Genomic DNA, 20,628 nt, shown 5'->3' with positions numbered 1-20,628 from the left:
CTCCTTTTCTGCAGTGGTGGAATGCATTTTTTTAATACAACCTTTCCTTTCTATAAATGTAATTTAGAAATACAATATACGATTAAATACAGAAATATAACTGTACACAACAAAGTACAGCTCTGATTCCTTTTCTCTTTTTGTTGTTTCCCCCCTCTTCCTCTCTTTTGTGCAATAGCCAGAGTACTGAATTACAAGCATACTACACACTGTGTATTTCTGTTAGAGTCAAATTAAGCTGGATTTAAATGGATTTTCCATACTCATGGACCATGAAGTATAATATATTTTCTTTTCCTGGTTGGCCCAGAAATAATCCAGTACAACGGTCAAAATCAGGTCTCACCTTCCCGTGTCCCACATACCAGAAATGATTTGAATTCTTACACAAGGCTGAGGTAAAACTTTGGACACCATAAATGGCATCACACAAAAAAGGGTTTTAAACCAGAAGTGGATTGTTTGGATAAATATACTCATCCCCGGTGTTACAAACTGGGAAGGCTGATGCAGCAAGTCAAGTCCTAGTGCTGAACTGTTTAAAATGTACATGTGTATATCCAACACACTGACATGCTGTTCAGTACATTAGTACGGGAGGCCAAATGCAACATAATTATGCATGTTTATTTGGTTCAAAAGGCTAAGATAGGGTTGAGTATAAGCAAAATAAAATGGAATGCAATAACATTCAGGACTGAACTCTCTCTCTCATGAAATCATGTTTATAGAAATGTCAAACAAGAGGACAAGATGACCTTGAGCTCAGGAAAGCAACATCTGTTCTAAATGAACCACTAACAACATTTTTGTATCATTTTTTCTATTTAAATTAACGAGATAGTTTAAAGTAAGGACATAAACCTCATTCTAGAAACATACAGCCTGACCATTAAAAACACTACATTCCCTTTTCATTTCCTTTTCATGTAAATAAGCACAAGTGTAATCACGAAGCTCACCGCCCGTTCACAAAGCAGATGACGAACAACCTGAGATGATGGCTCAGCGGCTTTTCCACATTCAGTCAGTCTACTTCAATCACGCGTGCTTTACAATTTACAGATCACAGTGAAACAAACAAAGACAAAAATACGCTTACGGGCAAAGCATTTTAGAACAAAACAACAGCATTTCTTTCTGATTCACACAAACAGTGGAGATTTAGCATAATGCTTTGCAACATCCCAGCATTTAAAGGCACAATAAAAGGTTTTCACAGGACTCGATGTGGTGTGTGAGAAATTAAATACACCTTTCCCCTCTTCTATATGTGGACAGGTATCAGCCTAATCAAACGTAGCTTAATAGGTAATTGTGAATAAGTGTGACCACTTTTATAAAAACAGAAGTCTTTCCAGGAGTGGACGTTCCAATGAATTCACCCCGAGCTCCGACCATGCAACACTAAGCAAGCAGTAAAGCGAAGCTGCTAAACAAGAGTGAGCCAAAATACCTCCACAATGATGTGGATGTGGTATGGGACTACTTTTATAAATAAAGGTTAAATTAAAAATGATCATGAAGGAAAGATGGCAACCACACAACCACATTTATGACATTAGTGAGTTTAATAGAAACATGTAACTAAATAATAGCTTCTCGCAATTAGCAAGTGTTGCCCTCTTTACTGAGACAAAGATATATGATGTTTCAGGAAGCCACTATATAGAAATCAAATGCCTATAGAAAGGTTAACTCCAGTATTTAGCTGTAACTTCTTCACAGTCCATGTGATCAGTACACTTAATGCTGAATGTGACCAAGTTAAAAACACAGTTGAAAAGCAATCTGCTGGAGAAAAGTGCAAACACTGAACGCCCTTTTGAGAAACACGCAAGATGTGATCACACCCCGAGGTGTTTTCACACCTGCTGCGCACAGAGTGGTTAAATTAAACTCTACATTGTTTACAGCAGATCTGGTTCATTTGGATACACGAGAACGGTTCGACCAAACACTTGTGTTGTATTACCAGCTGATTCCAGCCTAAAAATTTGTTCTCGAATCAGGTCCATGTCAGACTCAGTGCTGGCACTTGCACAACAGTATCATGGGCTTTTTGCTTTCAATCTTGATTTCCTTAAGGTTTCAAAAAATATATGAACTGTTTTCTTAAACTATTAAAGGCAAATTTTGACATGAACAGACTGAGTGAAATCTCAGCATGCCACTGTCAATCAGACAATCAGGAGCTAAGTAAAACTGCTAATCACCTCATGAACCTTGTAATGGAGCCTAGTGATAAGGCCAAATATTACTTAATATTCTCTGCTTTTTGTTTTTCAGGCTTCTTCCCACAGTCCAAAGACATGCATGTTAATTTAATGGGTGATTCTGAATCGGCTGTGGGTGTGAACGTGAGCTTGAATGATTGTCCGTCTTCCTGTGTTAGCCCTCTGATAGACTGTAGCCCACCTCTCACCCTTTGACAGCTGTGACAGCCTCTGGTCCCCCAGCGACCCTGAATTGGATAAGCAGCTAAGAATGGATGGATTACATAGCACCAACTACCCTCAACAATCTTTTCAGGGAAGAATACACCGTAAGCTCAATACCTTGCAAAAATATGACAACGAAGAAGAAGAAAACCTGTCAAGGATATAACAATCTAATAACTCATTTCTTTGTGAAAACTCCACTGGAAACCTTTTAAGTTCTAGGGAGAACCTTAGACTCAGATACCAAATGACAATACCAAATAAAAAAAGGTAACAAACAGCTTCATGTCTGATTTTTATGAAGTAAGACAGGACTATGTGTCATCCACATAGCCCTGAGAATGTTGTTGGATTGGATGGTTGTGGAGATGAAGGTTGGTTCAAATATTTCATCTCTGCTATTGAAATCATTTTTTAATTATTATGTCATCAAAACAAAACGTATCAGACACCTTTTTAAAGCATCACTCAGTACAGCTACTCTGTTCGAGTCACCACTCTGTCACTTACTAGTGTGTTGAATAACACAAGCTTTCTGAGCATGTGAACTGCAGAATCTGTTCAAATGCATTTAATATTGGACTGCTAATTATAGCACTGCTTTATGAATCACTGCTGCTTATATCTGTCAGGGAGTGATTGGACTAAACTATAAATTATTAAAAGCAGCAAAGCTTTCATGAACAACAGCAGCCTAAGTTGTTGCTTATAAACAATATGCATGTATTGATTCATAGTTTTGAAAGGGAACATGTGTTGTTGAGCTACAGCAACTGGGTGGAACCAGATTACATTTTTTAATGGTGCTTTAGTGGGTAAAAACGTATAACCAACAGGTCACTCATGGGAGGAACCAAATGTTAACTTCACTCAGCATTTTAAATCATATGTCTAACTAATGCCCAACAGATGCTGCCACACCATTTGTATCATCAGCCTTGTCACATATTTATTTCCAGGCTAATGTATGATAAAAAAAAAAGGGCATCAATTTTATAACCCTGCACTTACAAAAACTGCCAGTCAAAAACATCCTTTACAGACGTGTTGTGCAAAAGAAATTAAGTTGAAGAGTTTGGATGTCAAGGCTGGTGTCTTTCCCTACGAGGTTCGCTTTCACTTTAATGAGACATGATGTAGATGAAAATGACCTAAATCCATCAATTTCTCAGACACTTTTGATGCTCACTTGGCTGTGCCAGCCTGTTTTCTTGTCATGCACAACCACTAATGTGTTGCAGAGTAAATAAATGAAGTTGTCAGTACAAATGAGCATCTGTTTTTACTTGTTACTTGGTTAAGTTTATTTGTGCCAAAAATCGAGATTTCTTTTGCTAGAGAGACCTGAACAAATTACATCAACGCAGACTCAAGAAAATTCATTTACTTAAAACTGTTATTTCCGCTCCACACAAAACCCACCTTAACTTAAATAGGGAGAAATATTTTCAGCTTTCACAATATTTAGGTGTATAGCAGAAACCAGTATTCCCCAGTTATCAGTCTTGATGAGAGTCCAAACTCTCCCTTTATTGGATAATTGCCTCTGACCTCAACTAAGAAAGTTGAATATCTGAACTGATTAGTGAGCATCTGTGTTCTAATAAATAAAAACACAGATATATTGCTGCCAATTAAGACCATTCGTCTTTTTCATTTAACAGGTCGGGGTGATAGTAATTAATCAAAATGCACCATATTGGACAGTATTCAGTCATTTAAAGGCAGTGCAAGCATAAAGATTAATTTCTTTATCTTTCTGTCTCTAAAATAAGCAAGCATAATAATTTTTTTCACAGTTTACTATTTTTGTAATGTTGTCCAATATAGATAGAGCCACAATGTTCACAATCCTTAGTCTTTAAAAGGGTTCATTTAAAATGTGCAAAATGAAAAAAAAAAAAAAAGCCCAAATATTATGGACTCAACTGGAGGTGTGCTGCCCTGAAAAGCAGCTTTCATTTGGGGGAGTACAGTTTTGTGGTGGAGTCAACACATATACAAAGATATCATCAGCATAAAAATCAGGATTATAAAAATGAATATTACCTATGTACAGACTATCAGTGGGTTAATAATGGTTATGAGGAATTTATGATTGGAACCAGCTGTAGGCAGAAAATCATAACCCACAGAAAGCAGCTTATTTCACTTAAACTGTATGTGGGAAATACAGACAACTGCTGCACTGGGGCTTTTTTTTTGTAGGTCAATTGGCCTGTCAGGGCTGCAAAGTGGAGTTGTTTTCAAGCAATAGAGATCACAGCAGAAAGCAGTATTTGGTGAATATTACTGCTGCATGTCAGCACCGCCTACACTGCTGTGGAAGCAGGTGAGACAGGTTTCCCCCATTTATGACAGCTTATTGTTTACAGACAACAACTAGCAGTTTCGATAGGTAGCCTGATGAGCATCACCAAGTCAGAATACACTGTGCTTTCTCTCAGCACCTACGTGGCCATCAAGCAGCAATGTTATCATTTTGCTTCCTGGATTGGCAGCTGCTGTACCGTGACAGGTCCTTCTGTCTCAGGGGCACAGTGTGTGCTACAGGTGTCAAATGACACAGCTGTACACAACACAGCCACACTCTGGCATTTGATGGGTCAGGGGAGGGAAAACCACAGTCAGGTATAGTTATAGAGGCATAGAAAATAAACTATATGTTTTTCTCTCAAAAAGGCTTTGAGCATAGAAATCAGGTCAAATTTGTTTTTCCAAAGCAGGAGACAAGTGTGCCGACTTCGGTGATGCTTTAAATACATTTTGTGTAAAGTCTCTCCAGTTAAACCGCCAGCAAGGTGGAAACATACAAAAGTACAGAAAATTATGTGTGTTTTTGAACTGGGTGTGTCAGTTATGCTGGCATTTTGGAAATGAATAAGAAGTCAGTGCTAATTAGGGCTAATTAGCTAACATTTGCTAGCTATCTAATGTTGACCTGGATATATTTCCAGTTCCAGGCACAGTAAGAATACTAGGTCTAAGCAGTGATATTTTGGTTATCTTAACACAATATGTTATTATATAAACCTAATCTAAAATAAACCCGATGACAGATCAGTGGTGTGGAGATCTGGTGACAGCACCTGTGTGACAGGCTTAGGGGGAGTGTTTTATATGCAGTACTGTACTTTAGGTAGCTGGTTGTTTTGTTAGTCACCATCTGCGGCTCCGGGTGAATTCATCTGACAAATCTGACACACCACTTGTTTTATCTCTGCTGCAGTTAGGTTGGTTGGTTGGTTTCTTTGTATTGTCTAGAATTGTGACTGTCAGGCCTGCATCATGCATCCAGCAAACTGAGAAAACGTCACAGATTTTGACTGCTAACTGATATGTTAGATTTTAATGTAGACATCAACCAAAACACTGCCAGAGGCAAAACTTGTGCTTGCAACCAACAACTGCAACCATACAGTGAGAGAGCACGACCCAATTTTGGGAGGCTTACTCACGTGCATGTGAGATGTCAGAGTGTCTTACCCTATAAGTGGCGTTGCAGTGCACTTGCTCACTGACGTACACTTGGTTAGATTACTTGAGCGTCATTCGAGAGGTTGTGTTGTCAACAGATCGGCCAATAATCAGGTTGAGTGGCCTTTATTATGAGAAAACTGAGTGTCAGTGTTGAGAAAAGCCTAAAATAGACAAAGAATAACCTACCTTTTGCTTGTGAGCGGCCAGGTAACCATGCATTTTCTCGGGCTGAAGGAAAGATGGGCCACTATGCACAGCAAAGCGAACATCCAGCATTCGCTCCTTCACGTCCATGAGGCTAAAGATGTTGACATCATCAGGTGGGACCGAGAGCATCTCAGACAGGAAGTCCACCAGCAGCTCGTAGCGGCTCCGCTGCTTCCCCCTCAGTTCAATGAACTCCTTCGCTGTGATGTCTGAGCAATACATACATACACACACACACAGAGAATTGGAACTGTAAGTGGCCTCATTATTTCCGCCCCTGCTCAAGGATAAATCCAATTATTTTCAAACTGCTAAAGTAAAAAATAGTCCACAACACTCCAGACTAGAGCTATGATGATAAATTATTTCAAAAGGCTTACTGTATCTGATAAAATCACTTGTTTGTAAGTTATTTTGCGTCTGTTTTCCTGTGTGTTTGTTTCAGTGCGCCTACAGTATGTTTGTTGGTGAAGAAAGTGCTCAGGAGTTTGATTTCAGTTCCTCTCAATAAACGTATTTGCTGATTTTGTATTCGGTTCTAATCATAAAATGCTGTGAACCTTTGAGGGAAAAATGTTACTCTTCTTTTGCTTCTCAGTGCCAGTCTGATTCCAGTTGTTCAAAATGTAAAAATTACCCCAAAGACTCGTACAAATGTTCAAAGACTGGACAGGCGATCCTAGCTGACAGACGTTTAGTCTGTCAGGTAGGAGCATTAACCTGGCCAACACAGTGAATATCTGGGCAGCAGTAACCAAATCTCTGGCAGTAGATGGCCCTGCAACTCCCATGAGACACCACTTATCATCAGATTTTGGATCAAAACAATCATGAATAATAACCAGAAGCTGGCACTGTGTATATGCAAATAATTGAAGGAGTGGCACGGACAATTTTGCCTTTATAGAGATTAAATGAGCACCACATTTAAAGCTTCCCATACAGCACCATAATTGGGAAAGTTGAAGTTAAAATTATTTTCTTTTTAATGTTAACACCCAGGTGTTGTTGTACGCACCTGCAAAAAGCAGTCAGCATTAGTCAGTGAGAAGTCAGCAGAGTACCAATGTTATCCAACCGTACAGAATAAAATTATCTCTGCAGAATTTTCAGGAATTCACTGCGACTAATTGATAATGGATGGAAAGAACAACAAATGCAGTAGAAAGTCAAGAAATAATTCGACACACAGACTAAAAAAAGCCCAGATTGGTATCAGTTTAGCTTGTTCCAACCAGCCTTAACAGCCAAATCATATCCACAGCCAAACAACCCAGCAGACGAACAAAGGCAACTTTATGGATTAGTTCTTATATAGCGCTTTTCTACTCTGTTTGAGCCTCATTCACCTATTCATACAAGCACTTCTACACTTCAGTGCACTCTATCAAACATTCACATATATTATTCACAATCCAGTGAACCTTCAACATTCAAAATGAGACCAAGAAAGTAACAGCTAAAATATGACTTACAAAATATACTTTGGCAGCCAGTGTGCAGCCAATTAAAGTCTGTGTGTAGAAAAACACTGGATATTGATAACAGACAATACACAAATTAATACAGAGCTAGAATATGCAAAATATACTTTTTGAAGATTATGGACAGATCCTATGTGTCAGGACTGAAATCAACAAAATGAAATCTTGTGTTAAATAATTTGAATTTTTGCTCCACTGAGCTAAACTCTAACTCAGATCCATGTTCATACCAATGTTCTATTCAAAATATGGACAGTTTTTATGCATCTAAACACTTGTGATGTTTTATAAAGTAATGACCTCATCCTGTACGTAGAGAAAGAGCAGATCAACAATGAACAATGATGGGAATGATGAGGTTCATGGAGCCCACAGGTTTAAAGGATGCTGCAAATGCCTGAGAAACACAGCTTAGACAGCTTGGATGAAATAAAGGAGCAAAAGAGTCAGAGAGATAGCTCCGTGTGGCACTCCACTTTCTATTCTCTTTTTGAACTTTTTTTTTTCCATTCATCAAGTGAAATCAGACCGTCCAATCAATCACGTCTCTTTTTCACACACACAGCATAAGTGCAACAGAGTGTAATGTCCATATTTAGCTATGTAGTCACATGACATGAGAGAAATGAAACCTAAACAAACAAATTATGGCATTCAACAATCCTAACAACACTCATTATTACAGAGACAGGTAACAATATGTGTCACTCACAGCAGAGACGAGCACAAAGTAGTGGTAGTGCCAAAAACAGAAGAGGAAAAAAATATTCTCAAATGAGGAAACAAGAGACAACTGGGACCCATTTTATTGAGAATATATCCAGTTTTAGTTGTTATCTCGTAGTATGCTGTCCATGTAGCAAACATTCTTAACCTTCTCCCTCCATCGATCCACTGTGGGAGGCTGCGGCCGCATCCATGAGGTTGTGATCATCTTCTTATCAACTAATAAAAAAGACTCTCAGTAGGAATATCCTATTGTCGCCTTTTAATCCTTCTGGCAGTTGTCCCATTATATACAGAGTAAGATGGTTTAAGGACACTTCTCTTTATGAATTCATTTTGTATATGTTGGCAGTAGTCTGATAGTTTGTGTGTGTTCTCTTACCAAGCCACAGTCCCTCCACCACTGACCTGAGATGTTCACAAATTTTGATGTGACAAGGGCTTGGAGCGGGTGGGGGGTGTTAATGGTAACAAATTGCTTCATATTTTAATGGTACGGCATGCAGCTTGTCCCATTTTTTGCCTTTCTCTACAGCTGAAAAATAATGTGGTGGACGATCATATTTATTATATTTGTGCTGAAGCTGCTCAAAGAACACCAGGTCTTCTGCTTCAAACATCTGGTCCAAGAGTATCGAGCTGTTTCATTCCCACTTTCTAAACCCTGCTTCTAGTCGGGAGGGAATAAAGTGAGAGTTATGTGCAATCCTCACCTGCTGGAAGCTGAAGTTGAGAATCTTAGTTTTTTCTCACAGTGGGGATTTTTTTTTACCTTGTCATGAATTATTTCCTCTCCTGATATCTTCACTCTTGAATGGCATTATATCTAAAATATGTGGAGCCCTCACTCTTTTCCATCCTGACCCAGTTGGTTTCGTTATCTTGAGATATTCATGTAAGCACTGACTTGAGCTGGGCTGCCCAATTTTTTTTTCTCAGGTATTCAAATTCAATTCCAGTTTGTTTGTTTTTTTCTAAATGACTTTAGATAGTCATTTATTTATTATTTTAAATGTAGGTCAGATAAAGACCGAAACAAAACGAGTAATCTAGGTAATCCATTCATGTGTATTGTTTCTACTTGTCCCACATGTTTTTAGGCTGGCTTTTATTTCACCCATCAGCTTTCGATAGTTAGCTTTGAAACATGTCAGAGGTTATGACGATCCCTATCTGAACTCACGATGACACCAGAAATCTAGATGTAGGCCAGTGTCCCACCAACATCAGTGTCTGAGATTTCGATTGACTGATCCGATAACCTTTCTAAGTTAGGGAATAGGGATAGAAGAAACGAGGTCATATCATCATTTACAGCTTTAATGTTGTAATTCTGCCATATTTAATTTAGGTTTAATATTTAAAGCAGAGAACTGGAGTCGACCACCTTGGCTGACCCCTCTCTGAACAACAACCCTTCCATTTGACATGTGAGTCTGACGTTATACGTATAACCATTATCCAGTCCACATTCCCATAACAGTCAAGGTTTTGTACAAAAACTCTTGATATGTCAACCACCGTGTTCTCCAAGCTTAGTCGAGTATCTTTTCTTCAGCTCTGTAGTCAGAAATATCTCACTGTAATGGATCTTGGAGGGGCAAAGTGCTTCAGCTTCGTGGTTTGGGATGTGAGACCTGTTTTGACACAGGTCTACATCCTCCATTAGTTCGAGTGATGTGAGCAGGAGGTTTGTTAAGAGATCACTCATTTCATTCTCATATTCCCCGTCTTCTTTCACAGCGTGTGTAGGTTGTCCCATCTTGATCTTGACTCCAGGTCATCATACTTGACCCATAACTTCTCTTATCTGTGTCCTAAATAACAAACAGCTCTTACATGTTGGAGTATTTTGTCCTCTACTTCACTCAGTCTCTGTTCAATATTCACAACTTCTTGTTCTAGTTTTGTTGTACACTCCAGTACACTCCACATCGCATAGAGTGGCTTCCACCCTCAATAAAGTGGCCTCTGTGTCTAGGGAGGCCTGAGTGTGCTCTTTCATGAGTTGTGCAACTCAGTTAGCACAGCAGCCATGTTTTCTTCAATCCATGTCTCACCGGTGTCCATTTGGTCTTGTTTATCATCTTTTTCTTGTGGCTTTGCTTTCTTTTCTGCCTGTTTGGTTTGAGCAGACATGGTAGGTTTTCTCAAAGGCAGTTTGCATTAATTGTTTGGCTGTTTGTTTCTCTTCCACAGCAGGAGAATCAGGCTGCTTCTCCTAGCATGACATCCCAGAAGTCCTTTTGTTAACAATTTTCTAATCTAGCAGATTCAGATTATAACTAATAATAGTCACAATAGTAATAGTCACCAAAATGTGATGGGTTTGGGCTGTTTGGTTACACAAAACTCAAGGCTTTGGTTAGTTTAGATTACTTTGAAATATTACCACATGTAATGACTTTTAAACGTAAAGGCTGTTTCATATATGTAATCTCAGTCAGTCTCAATGTGTTTAACCTTTACTAATGGAATTTCAGCTTAAGATCTCAGAGAACTGCAAAAATATATTTCAGACTTTGGTTAACTCTTAGATCAAGTGGGTATCTTCCAGGGAATTTTGAGCTTAAGAAGGCAAATGCTTAAAAGGAAGGAATATCTTTGAGGCCAGAGTCTAAGCAGGTAGAGCTGTTAACAAAAACATTTCAATTGTGCAAGTTAACATGTAGATGGGAGCCAATACACAAAGGACCAGGACTAACAAACTGCTCTACGTAAGAAAACCCAAACTAATTTCATTGTTATCAGCACTACGAGACTCAAAGTTCATCTCACAGAGAACGAAGTAAAAGAATGCACACACACATATATATATATATATATAAAAGGGGTGGGCAGGGTGATTAGGTTTGTGAGCGTAGAGAAGGAGACAGAGCCTAGGCATTAAGAGACAAGACAGGGGGCTCAGAATGGGCTCAGCGGATACAACGTGAGGGATCGAGGCTAATGTCAGCTCCCATCAGTCAGTCCAGAGGGAGAAACAAGGACACAGGCAGACAGAGAGACAGTCAGGAGGGATAGGGGCTGGCGGGGGGAGAGGGTAGTAACTCCTAACGCAGTGTGGCAGCCTTTGCACCTGGCTTTGATCCAACCTCACAACTGACTTCTGCTTTCTCCTTCCCAGAGGCTTCATTGGAGGCGGTGCACAGATGCCCTCCTGCCTCAAGGCTTGAGATTTTACACAAATAAATGGTAAATGGACTGCGTTTATATGGCACTATCCTAGTCTTATCAACCACTCAAAGCGCTTTGCACTACATGCCACATTCGCACACACACACACTCACACAGTTTATTCTATCACATATTTGGCTGGATCTGAGGCGTTTATACGAGATTCAGTATCTCGCCCAAGGACACTTTGATATGCGGGGAGGGAGCCAGACGCTCTAACTTCTGAGCCACAGCTGTCCCTTAAATAGACACAAAAGGGCCAAATACTTACTTTATATGATGAAGTTTTATATGAATAACTGAGACAAAAGAGTGAGAACTAACTGTGGCTTTGTCTTTTTTGCAGTCCTTCAGAAGAGGTCAAACAAATGAGGATTTTATGAAGCCCTCATGATTACTTGTAAGATTCCAAGAATGTTTTCTTTAACAAAATGCTTTGATAAAGCAAAACACCAAGGAGAGGCTGGTGCCATTGTATCTTCCATAAAAGACAAATGCTGTAAATGTTTTGGAAATCCTGATTAAATCTAGTAATTATATAAAAACACACCACTTTTTATATAATTACTAGATTTACCGGTTTTTCTTTCAAACATAATAACACACAAAGTATTAATAAGGACAAAAAAAGCATATTGTTATTTAAGCACATTTAAACATAATTCTTTGTTGGCTTCATTGTGCTCAAAGTCATTATTTGTCTTTATCATAGCCACTGAAATACACGATTAACTTCAAGCTCTCATACCGTATATGAAAAATCAAAACTTCTTGTGGATGACTGACAAAAAGTTCAAATGATTTCATGAATTCTAAACCAGCTTCAGTTCAGGACTCCTTTCAGTGATTAGAGGAGCAGCTGAAGGGAACAGAAGGTAAACTTTCACAATATCTTTCCCAGGATCAGAACAACAAGGTTGAGTTTAATCTCTAGCAAGCCAGACTTTTCCATTTGACCACAAGATTACAGTGCACGGCTTATCCGACTGACCTTTGGGAAGAAAATAACAATCTCCGTTATCAAATGACTATATGATGAACAATCAGCAGAGAAATGTTTGCCGCTTCCTGCTCAAACATCAGACAAAGCATGCAATTGACTGAACAGAGCTTCCTCTCACAGCTGATGCTTTGAAGCATCAGCTAGATCCTTGTTTCGACTGTGCTCTTGGTTAATTGATGAGAAAGGCTGAAATCAGAGGTGGAGTAATCCTCTTTTCATTTTAGGGAACCTATGTGTGACGCAGGTCTAGTTTTCTGGGAAGCGAGACTCTTGAAGTATGTAAGAATTAATAATAGCAGCAAGCAGCCACAGCCGCTGTGGAGTACATGCTGACAGGGCTTATTAAGGTGCCGCAGATATGTCTGAAGCCTGATGTATAGTCCTGTGTTGAGCTGCCATACAGCCCATGCCATAGTGGGCAACGTCACTGCATTTATACTTGTATACTGGTGTGTATGTATGGTGCTGTACAGTGTGCACTTTTCTGGGAACGTGCTGATTAGGGCTGCAGTGTAGTGTGCAAATTTATTACCTATAATATACAGTTTTCCTGTCTTATAAGAAACGTAATAAATGTTCAGCTTAAAAGTAAAATAAAATAGATAATGATTCAAAATAACGACCAAAATAAACACACAAATGCATTTCAGAATGCTGAGTGGTGAGACTTGCTTCGAAAAGGATTTTCATTCCACTCACTGCCTGATAAATGCCCAAGGGTCACATTTACTAAGCGGTGCAAAATAGCGTGTGAGTGCAATCCCCAAATAGTTTCATGGTGATTGACAAAAGTTTTGTGTTCTAAACAAAGGTGCAGTCAGTTCATTCCAATGACATGTCAAATCTGCCAAGAATCCCGCAATTTAGCACGAGGTTGAAAACTAAGAGATGATATTTAGATATTCTGGCAGAAAGAGTTGTTATAATAGAAACAGGCTTCAATGTAGGACTGTAAGATCTATGACAATATTTTGACATTGGGCTCTGTAGCATTCTTGTATTAGGACAACATATATCCTTCAAGGGACAAAACAAATTGGAAATGTCTGACAGACAAACGTTTATTTCTATACTCTGAGTGAGCACAGCTTTTGCGCTGTCCATGGTCCTGAAATTATAAGCATTTTATTAATTTAACATTTTGTTGTTTATTTAAGTGTGACAAAACTTTATTAAGGAGAAATATCTTTGAGATTATAAATGTAAATGGATTGATCAGACAGGTTTGATGATAACAAACAAAAAACAACAACCTCAAACTATTTCAATACATAACAGGGCTGCTATTTAGACTTCCTATGCCTGATGTCCATCCAGGGCCTGAATTTTTTTTTCAGGGTCCAACGGCAACATTTTCTCTCTGTTGTTTAGCCATCTTGCTCTGAATGTCATCGTACAGGCTGTGAAATTCCTGTCACAGAAGCCACAGTATGTTGAGGAGAACACGATGCCAAAAAAACGAAGATTTGGATGTTTTTTGCTACTGCTATTGCATGGCTCCTTTTGGTTGGAGCTTCCAGGTCATTCCTGACTTCACTGAGCAAACTTGCAATTAGATGGCTTGGTAATCTCTACATTTCTATCACATCTCTGTCTGGCATTCCAAATAAATTGACCCGAGTGGAGAAATGCCTCTTCAAGCACACACATCTAAATCTCTGCTATGCCTCCCCCGTTTTTTTAAGGGTGGTAAATGCCGGTGCAATTAGTAAAACATTTTGCAAATGTGAGTGAAGCAATTTGCTAGATTGATTTAAATATTTTCCTCCCTTTATTTTGCATCTATATATGCATATGCAAGAGGGTCAGTTGCAACTATCTCTCACGTGCAATCATCTCACTACACTCTGTCTGAATCGACTGTACCTTTTCTTCATTTTTCATCTTTAAATGCTAAACATCTAAACACTTAATGTGTAATAGCATTTTCAGTTTTTAAATTTAAATTCTTCCAGCATAAGTAGAGCCAATCTAATGATATCAGGTTTATCAGCTCTTCAGACCCTTTAATTGGGAAAAAAAAAAGTCATGAGTTAATTCAGAAAATGGATGTGGAAGTGTTGTTAGCGTGGCAGCCTGCTGTATGAGACCTCGTCACCTTCCCTATCCTACTTATCTGGTTCATTAAACAGAAAATGTACTTTCATGATTGAATTTTAGTTATTTTTTCGTGGAACAACAACCTCCATTCACTGGGGCAGCATTAGATGACTACAGTGTGATCAGTGAAGGAAGTCTCCAGAATCTCACATATAATAACAAACTAATATATCTTCCCAATTTCTGCATATTGATCCCACAATACAGGCACCCTGGAGCGTAGACAGACGTGAGAAGAGAGAGAGCGAGGACTTTCGCACTTCTCAACAACGCATCTGCCAAAGGACAACTCTCCTGGCAGGAATAGTTTATAAAGTCCTCATGTTTGGAAAACTGCATCAGCTGGTTTTAAGCAGTTACTCATCGTGTGTTTCGCACTCTGCTCCCCCCTGAGCACCATGCATTTTACTCTCTGCTTGTGTTATGTGGACATTTCAAGGACTTTTTGTTTACTACATTTTTTACCTTTCCATCAATATTGAGAAATGGAGCAGGGGGACTGAGAGGGAGCCTTAATCTCAGCAAGGCAGATTTAACTAGTCCTTTCTTTGTGCACCCTTATTGAATTCCACATTTGTTCTTGAAATGGGATTTAAAATGTCAAGGAGGGTGTAAGTAATGCTATAAGTAGAATATTTTCATAATCCTTGAGACTGTGAATCAATGAGAGTGTTTACTTCAAAGCACCAAAAAAAACCTGGAAATTACGGTTGCATATCCTACACACAAACACGCACACACACACACACCTGTGTTGCCAGTGTGCAGTCTGCAACTCGAGATGATCTCAGAGTCATTAATCCTTGTATTACATTTTGTTATGAAACCACTAACTTACATGTTTCGTGAGTTTGCTCCTTGCTGAACTGCAGGTTAAAAGCATTTGAGTAGTTTTGACAGAGTATTCAGAGTGGTGTCTGACACTGGTGCTCTCTGGCTCTCAATTCAAGTCCCTATGATAGAACCAGGGTCTATTAAATCAATGCACTCTACAGCTAAGAGCCCTTTGATGACAGTGGAACCATTTAAAAATCTTCAGTGAAGGCGCACCCTACAGGGAGAAGTTGCTGACAAATCTAAGTGTATTTTTCTAAATTAAACGAGTGAAAATTACAAAAACAAATAACTACATGGAGACTTTAATTGTGCAATTATTTCATTTCAGTTTCCATTATTCATCTTAAAAAACACACAGTCTACGTTTCTACAAATATTGGAATGTGTGTGCCAGCTGTTCTCCACCGTGCCTTCTCTGTGCACATTAATTTATCTCAACCTTCTTTTAGAATAAGAAGAAAATCCTTTTATGCTCGACTCTCGCTTCCACACTTTTCTTCCTTCTCTCCCTCTGCTCTCCTCTCATCTTCGGAGAGCATCCGCTGGCCTCTCTGTCTGCTTCTATTTCAATATCTCGGAAATCATAAAAATCCTTCAGCCATGTCCCATTTCTCTAAAGCGAATTTAATTCTGAGCAGACAGCCGATGTGGCGTACATCAGGTAATGATGGATGCTGCTGAACATGTGAAGAGAATATGCTGGCTGAGCAAAACCTCGACTAATTATTTTACCAGCATAAGTAATGGAAATAGGCTTCTCTGTGCGAGCACTGACAACAACTGAGATCCCACGAGTCAGACGAGAGGAATTAATAATGGGCGTAATCTTTCACTTAAAAAAACATCTTTACCTTGGAGCGTTGGAATTTTTGGAAACACTGGAAACAAACAGTAATCAGCCTGCATTCATTTTGTATGCCTGGAGATGAGTCTACAAATAATGAGCATATTCCCCAAAATATTATTTAGTTGGTATTAATATAGGTTTTACCTGTTACTGTAGGTAATGTAGAGTGTGACTGTCACAGACCATCAATCAGAGCGAGAAAGAATGCAGGCTGATGACAAGTGCGAAGATGGAAATGTGAGCTTGGTAGGTCATAATGAAATGTGTCACGTACTTTGATATGTTGTAACAAAACTGATGCAACTTAGTGGAAAATTAAAAACCCCAAAGCTCAAGTGTAAATTAGTCAAGTACAGGTTTTTGCAGACTCAGAAGCATATGGATTTATAGTCTCTTTAGGGGGAGATCAAGTTAATACTCTCCAGGGTATAATGTTCACAGCTCTAACTTAATTGTGATTTACAGCATTCTGCACACATTGTCTCATCTTCACTGAATTTATTCAAGACAGGAAGTATGGTGCTGGACTGGGACTTAGATAGCACCTTTCTACTCTGCTGAGCACTCAAAGCTCTTTCTACTGCAGGTCTCATTCACCCAGTTACACACATTCATACATTGTAGGGCTGCCACAAACGATTATTTTGATAGTCGACTAGTCACCGATTATTTTTGCGATTAGTCGCCTAATCAGATTATGCATCCATTGAACATAAAACGTACAGCTTATTGCACCAGCAGCATCTGCTCTTATATAACTATCATTAGCTTACAGCTTTAAGTGTTTAAGGTCTGTGCTAACTAAAACTAAAGACAAGATGATAGTTTATTACATTTTAATGAAATTTGCAGATTGTTTCGGTGAAGTTTAATAAACTCCTTGCTATCTAAAATATAACAGGACACCGGAGTAAATTCTCCAGCATCTCACACTTCTGATAATCAGCTGTCTGCTTGACGTTTATTCAGCTGTGTAAAAACTAACTTTCATCTCAGCCAAACCGATTTACTCAGGAACAAATAAAATACTAAAAAAGCCAAACAATAACATTTTTAAGTTATCTAAGTGACTCATATATATTTAACCTGAGTAGCGAAAGACGGCGGTGGGTTTGAAAACGATTTGCCGGGAGTCCGGTGTTCTCACCGGCTCTAGTGAGCCTAGCCCCCGGCTAGCTATCGAGCTAGTGGGTAACAGACGTCTCCGAAAACGTCGGAGCGCTTTTGAAAATATGTGGTGTCTTGATAAACTGAGCAGATATTTGAGGTTTACACAGCTACATTCTCGCCTGAAAATATGTTAAACGTTTATTTTGTGACCCAGAAAGAATAATAAGAGTAATATTAAAACTAAGTAGCTGCCGCCATTGTTGGAAACTGAGCTGGGCTGCGCTATGAATTCTGGGACACAGCTGCTTCTTCTTCTTCGGGGTTTAACGGCAGCTGGCATCCTTGTACATGCAGTGCTGCCATCTTCTGTTTCAGTCCGTTATTACACTCTTAAATCCTACTACTTATTCCTGCGTCTTTTGGGATCTTACAAAGCTTCAAACGATGCGTCGACTATTAAATTAGTCGTCGACGATTTTAATAGTCGACATAATCGTGACTAGCCGACTAATCGTGGCAGCCCTAATACATTGCTTCTATGCCTAAGTGCTTTCTAACATTCACACAGGACTGATCCCCTGACTTTCTGATCGGTAAATAAGTTGCTGTACCAAGCCGAAAGATGCATATTTACTGTTTTATATACTGCATAATTAGTGAACTATTAGCTTCAGAGACAGTGACAGAAGTCATTTGTACCTTACAAATAACAAAAAACCCATAGATATTTCAATATCTGGTCATTACAAGATTTATTTGACCAACAGCACCAATCCAACATACTTTTAAACTTCGGGTCACAGTTACATTAATTAAAAACCAGATAAAAGACAAAATATAGAGTTTGTGGCTGGAGTAAGTGGGGAACTTGATCCCCCAACATTCCAAATGGTGGACAACTCACTCCATCTCATGAGTCACAGCCATTACCAAAGTCTAACACGTTTGCCTAATCCTAGCAAATCAATCCACACCCCTAACCTAAACAAGCTGATTAGAGAATTAGAGCATGCAATAAATTTGTGCCTGAGAATTTCATCTTTTATTTCTCAAACAAATGTACTGAATATGATACAAAACACATGTTCTTGCTTTGGCTACATGGTAGGTTGGTAGACCTTTTTTCCTTTTACAATATGTTTTGGTCAGAAAGTCAAGAAAGTTACTTTCAGACGCTACGAGAACTAGTGAACTACTCATTTGGAGGCTCAGACAGCAGGGAGCATGTTCACGTGTCACTGCAGAGTTAATCTTACCTGCCAGGCGAAGTGACCCCGAGTTGTAGATGGCGTCATCTCGGAGTTCCCTCACGTGTACGGTAACAGTGGAGACAGCATCTGGCCAAATTCCATCTGACACCCGAACCTGGAACTGGTAGGTGCCTGGTGGGGCGTTCTCTTTGATGATCAGGAAACCAGTTCGCTTGTTCAGAATAAAGTAACTGATGGAAAGAAATAAAACACAAGTACCCAAATCAGAAAAGGAACCCATTCAGATGCTTTTCTGCCATTTCACATAAGACGAGCGGTCAACAGGGGTGATGAAGTTTGTCACCCTCATTTAACTACACATGAAAACCTGTCTTTCATGTATTCAGCCAACATCCCTCAAAAGCAAGCTGCTAACCGGTGCAGTTATATAAGAAGTAATTACTAGTAATATAATGCATTCTGTGAAGGTGGAGGTCATTCAAGTAGCTAACAAATGCACCAACCTCCTAGCTACAGCTGACACAATCACCTAAGACTGAATGATGTCTTTGCAGCATTACATTTCAGTGCAGGTAAACACAGTTCATTGACTGCGCTACACAGTCTCAAGCTGCTGAATCTATAGGATTCACCAATGGAGAGGCACACTGATCACATGGCTTTATGTCTTTGAGAGTTTGTAAAGACCTGTAATTTTCAGTTATCAGTGGGTTAAATAGCTAACTGGAAAGTATGACTGAATGCCTAATGTCTATGGTTTGTATAGTGTACAGCACAGTATTTAAAGAATTATGTTGTAGTTCATGTCCTTAGGTAGCTTTAATCCGATGGAATGGCAAATATACCAAATAGCATGAACTAGAAGTTGGATTCTTTATTTTAAATACTGGCAGACTCGTTGCAGGCTGGCTAATGCTGCAATCACACTGGGGAAAACAGTGGCTGGAGGGAACACACAACTAAACTTGTGACCTTGTTGTTTTTGAAATGGTGAAAACAAAACGAACCAGCGTTAAGACAAAGTCACCCTGCTATCAGTTCATGATTGAATGGTTTTAAGTTGCAAATTAAGCAGTTAACCGAGATAAATCGTCAACAGTGGAATCTCCTTCTGACTGAGGGAGTCGGATAGTCACCCTCTGGGCATCCAGCGCGTCATCGTAACTGCTTGTAAATTGTCACTGAACGTAGAAATATTAAATACCACACAACTACTGATTTTCCCCAGTCATTGTCCTCGTTTTTACTTGAGTGTGAGTGGGCCATATACAAATTTCTAACATGTTTATTTGCTATGATAAGAGGTAATACTCCAAAAAGGAGTAATTAGAAAAGTCAGACTTTAGTAAAAGCTTTAGAAAATTTAAGGTTTTCTAAATTGTAAATAACATGTCACGGAGAAGGTATTTGCAACAACACACGCTGTTAAAGACATTTAATGGCATCATACCAAACAGAAGTGATGATGTTATTGTTGTGATATGTTAATGTATTAATTTTAATTTCAATTCAGGTTCGATTTTTTTTGTGCAGGTTTTCTGTGCGCAGAGACTGTGCCAGCAATGCGCAATTGCGCACCCGCGCAGCTTAGAGGGAACATCGGTGACAATGGTATTCAATTTACAGAAATGTTGCAAGTAAACATAATCTGGAATTTCACTGATTCATCCAACATGATTGTTTTGGTATGCTGCTGGCACACGGATCAGCATACCAAACTGTGATCTCCTATATACAAAACTGTTACTCTAATATTACGTAAAAAGTGTGAATTAATGAAACAGTTTATGAATATGTTACCTAACATAAAAGCTCAAATTATATGCACACTTTTTCCTCTTTCAGTTGGCTGCACTTCTGATACAACTGTCCAAGCTGAAGACAGTCCAAAATAAATATTCTTTCATCCCTTTCAGCCTGGACTTTTATTCTGGATTTTAGTGTTTACTCTGTTAATCAATTGCCCTCTGGGACAATAATAGAAAGTGAGCAGAGACGTTGCATT

The 20,628-nt window shown here is 39.0% G+C and overlaps 1 protein-coding gene across 1 annotated transcript in view; it reads right to left on the bottom strand.

The window, feature by feature from the left end:
* Positions 1–20,628, bottom strand: part of LOC113026743 (neural-cadherin) — a 332,913-nt gene that overhangs the window by 130,190 nt on the left and 182,095 nt on the right. Inside the window, exons 24-25 of the mRNA XM_026175859.1 lie at positions 18,669–18,853; positions 6,108–6,337 (exon numbers count right to left, since the gene is read on the bottom strand). Of these exons, the coding sequence (XP_026031644.1) occupies positions 6,108–6,337; positions 18,669–18,853 (415 nt within the window). The remainder of the gene's footprint in view (positions 1–6,107; positions 6,338–18,668; positions 18,854–20,628) is intronic.

The sequence above is a fragment of the Astatotilapia calliptera genome, chromosome 1 (genome assembly GCF_900246225.1).
Source record: "Astatotilapia calliptera chromosome 1, fAstCal1.2, whole genome shotgun sequence".
NCBI classification, from domain to species: domain Eukaryota; kingdom Metazoa; phylum Chordata; class Actinopteri; order Cichliformes; family Cichlidae; genus Astatotilapia; species Astatotilapia calliptera.
This window is presented reverse-complemented; position numbering and strand designations above follow the sequence as displayed.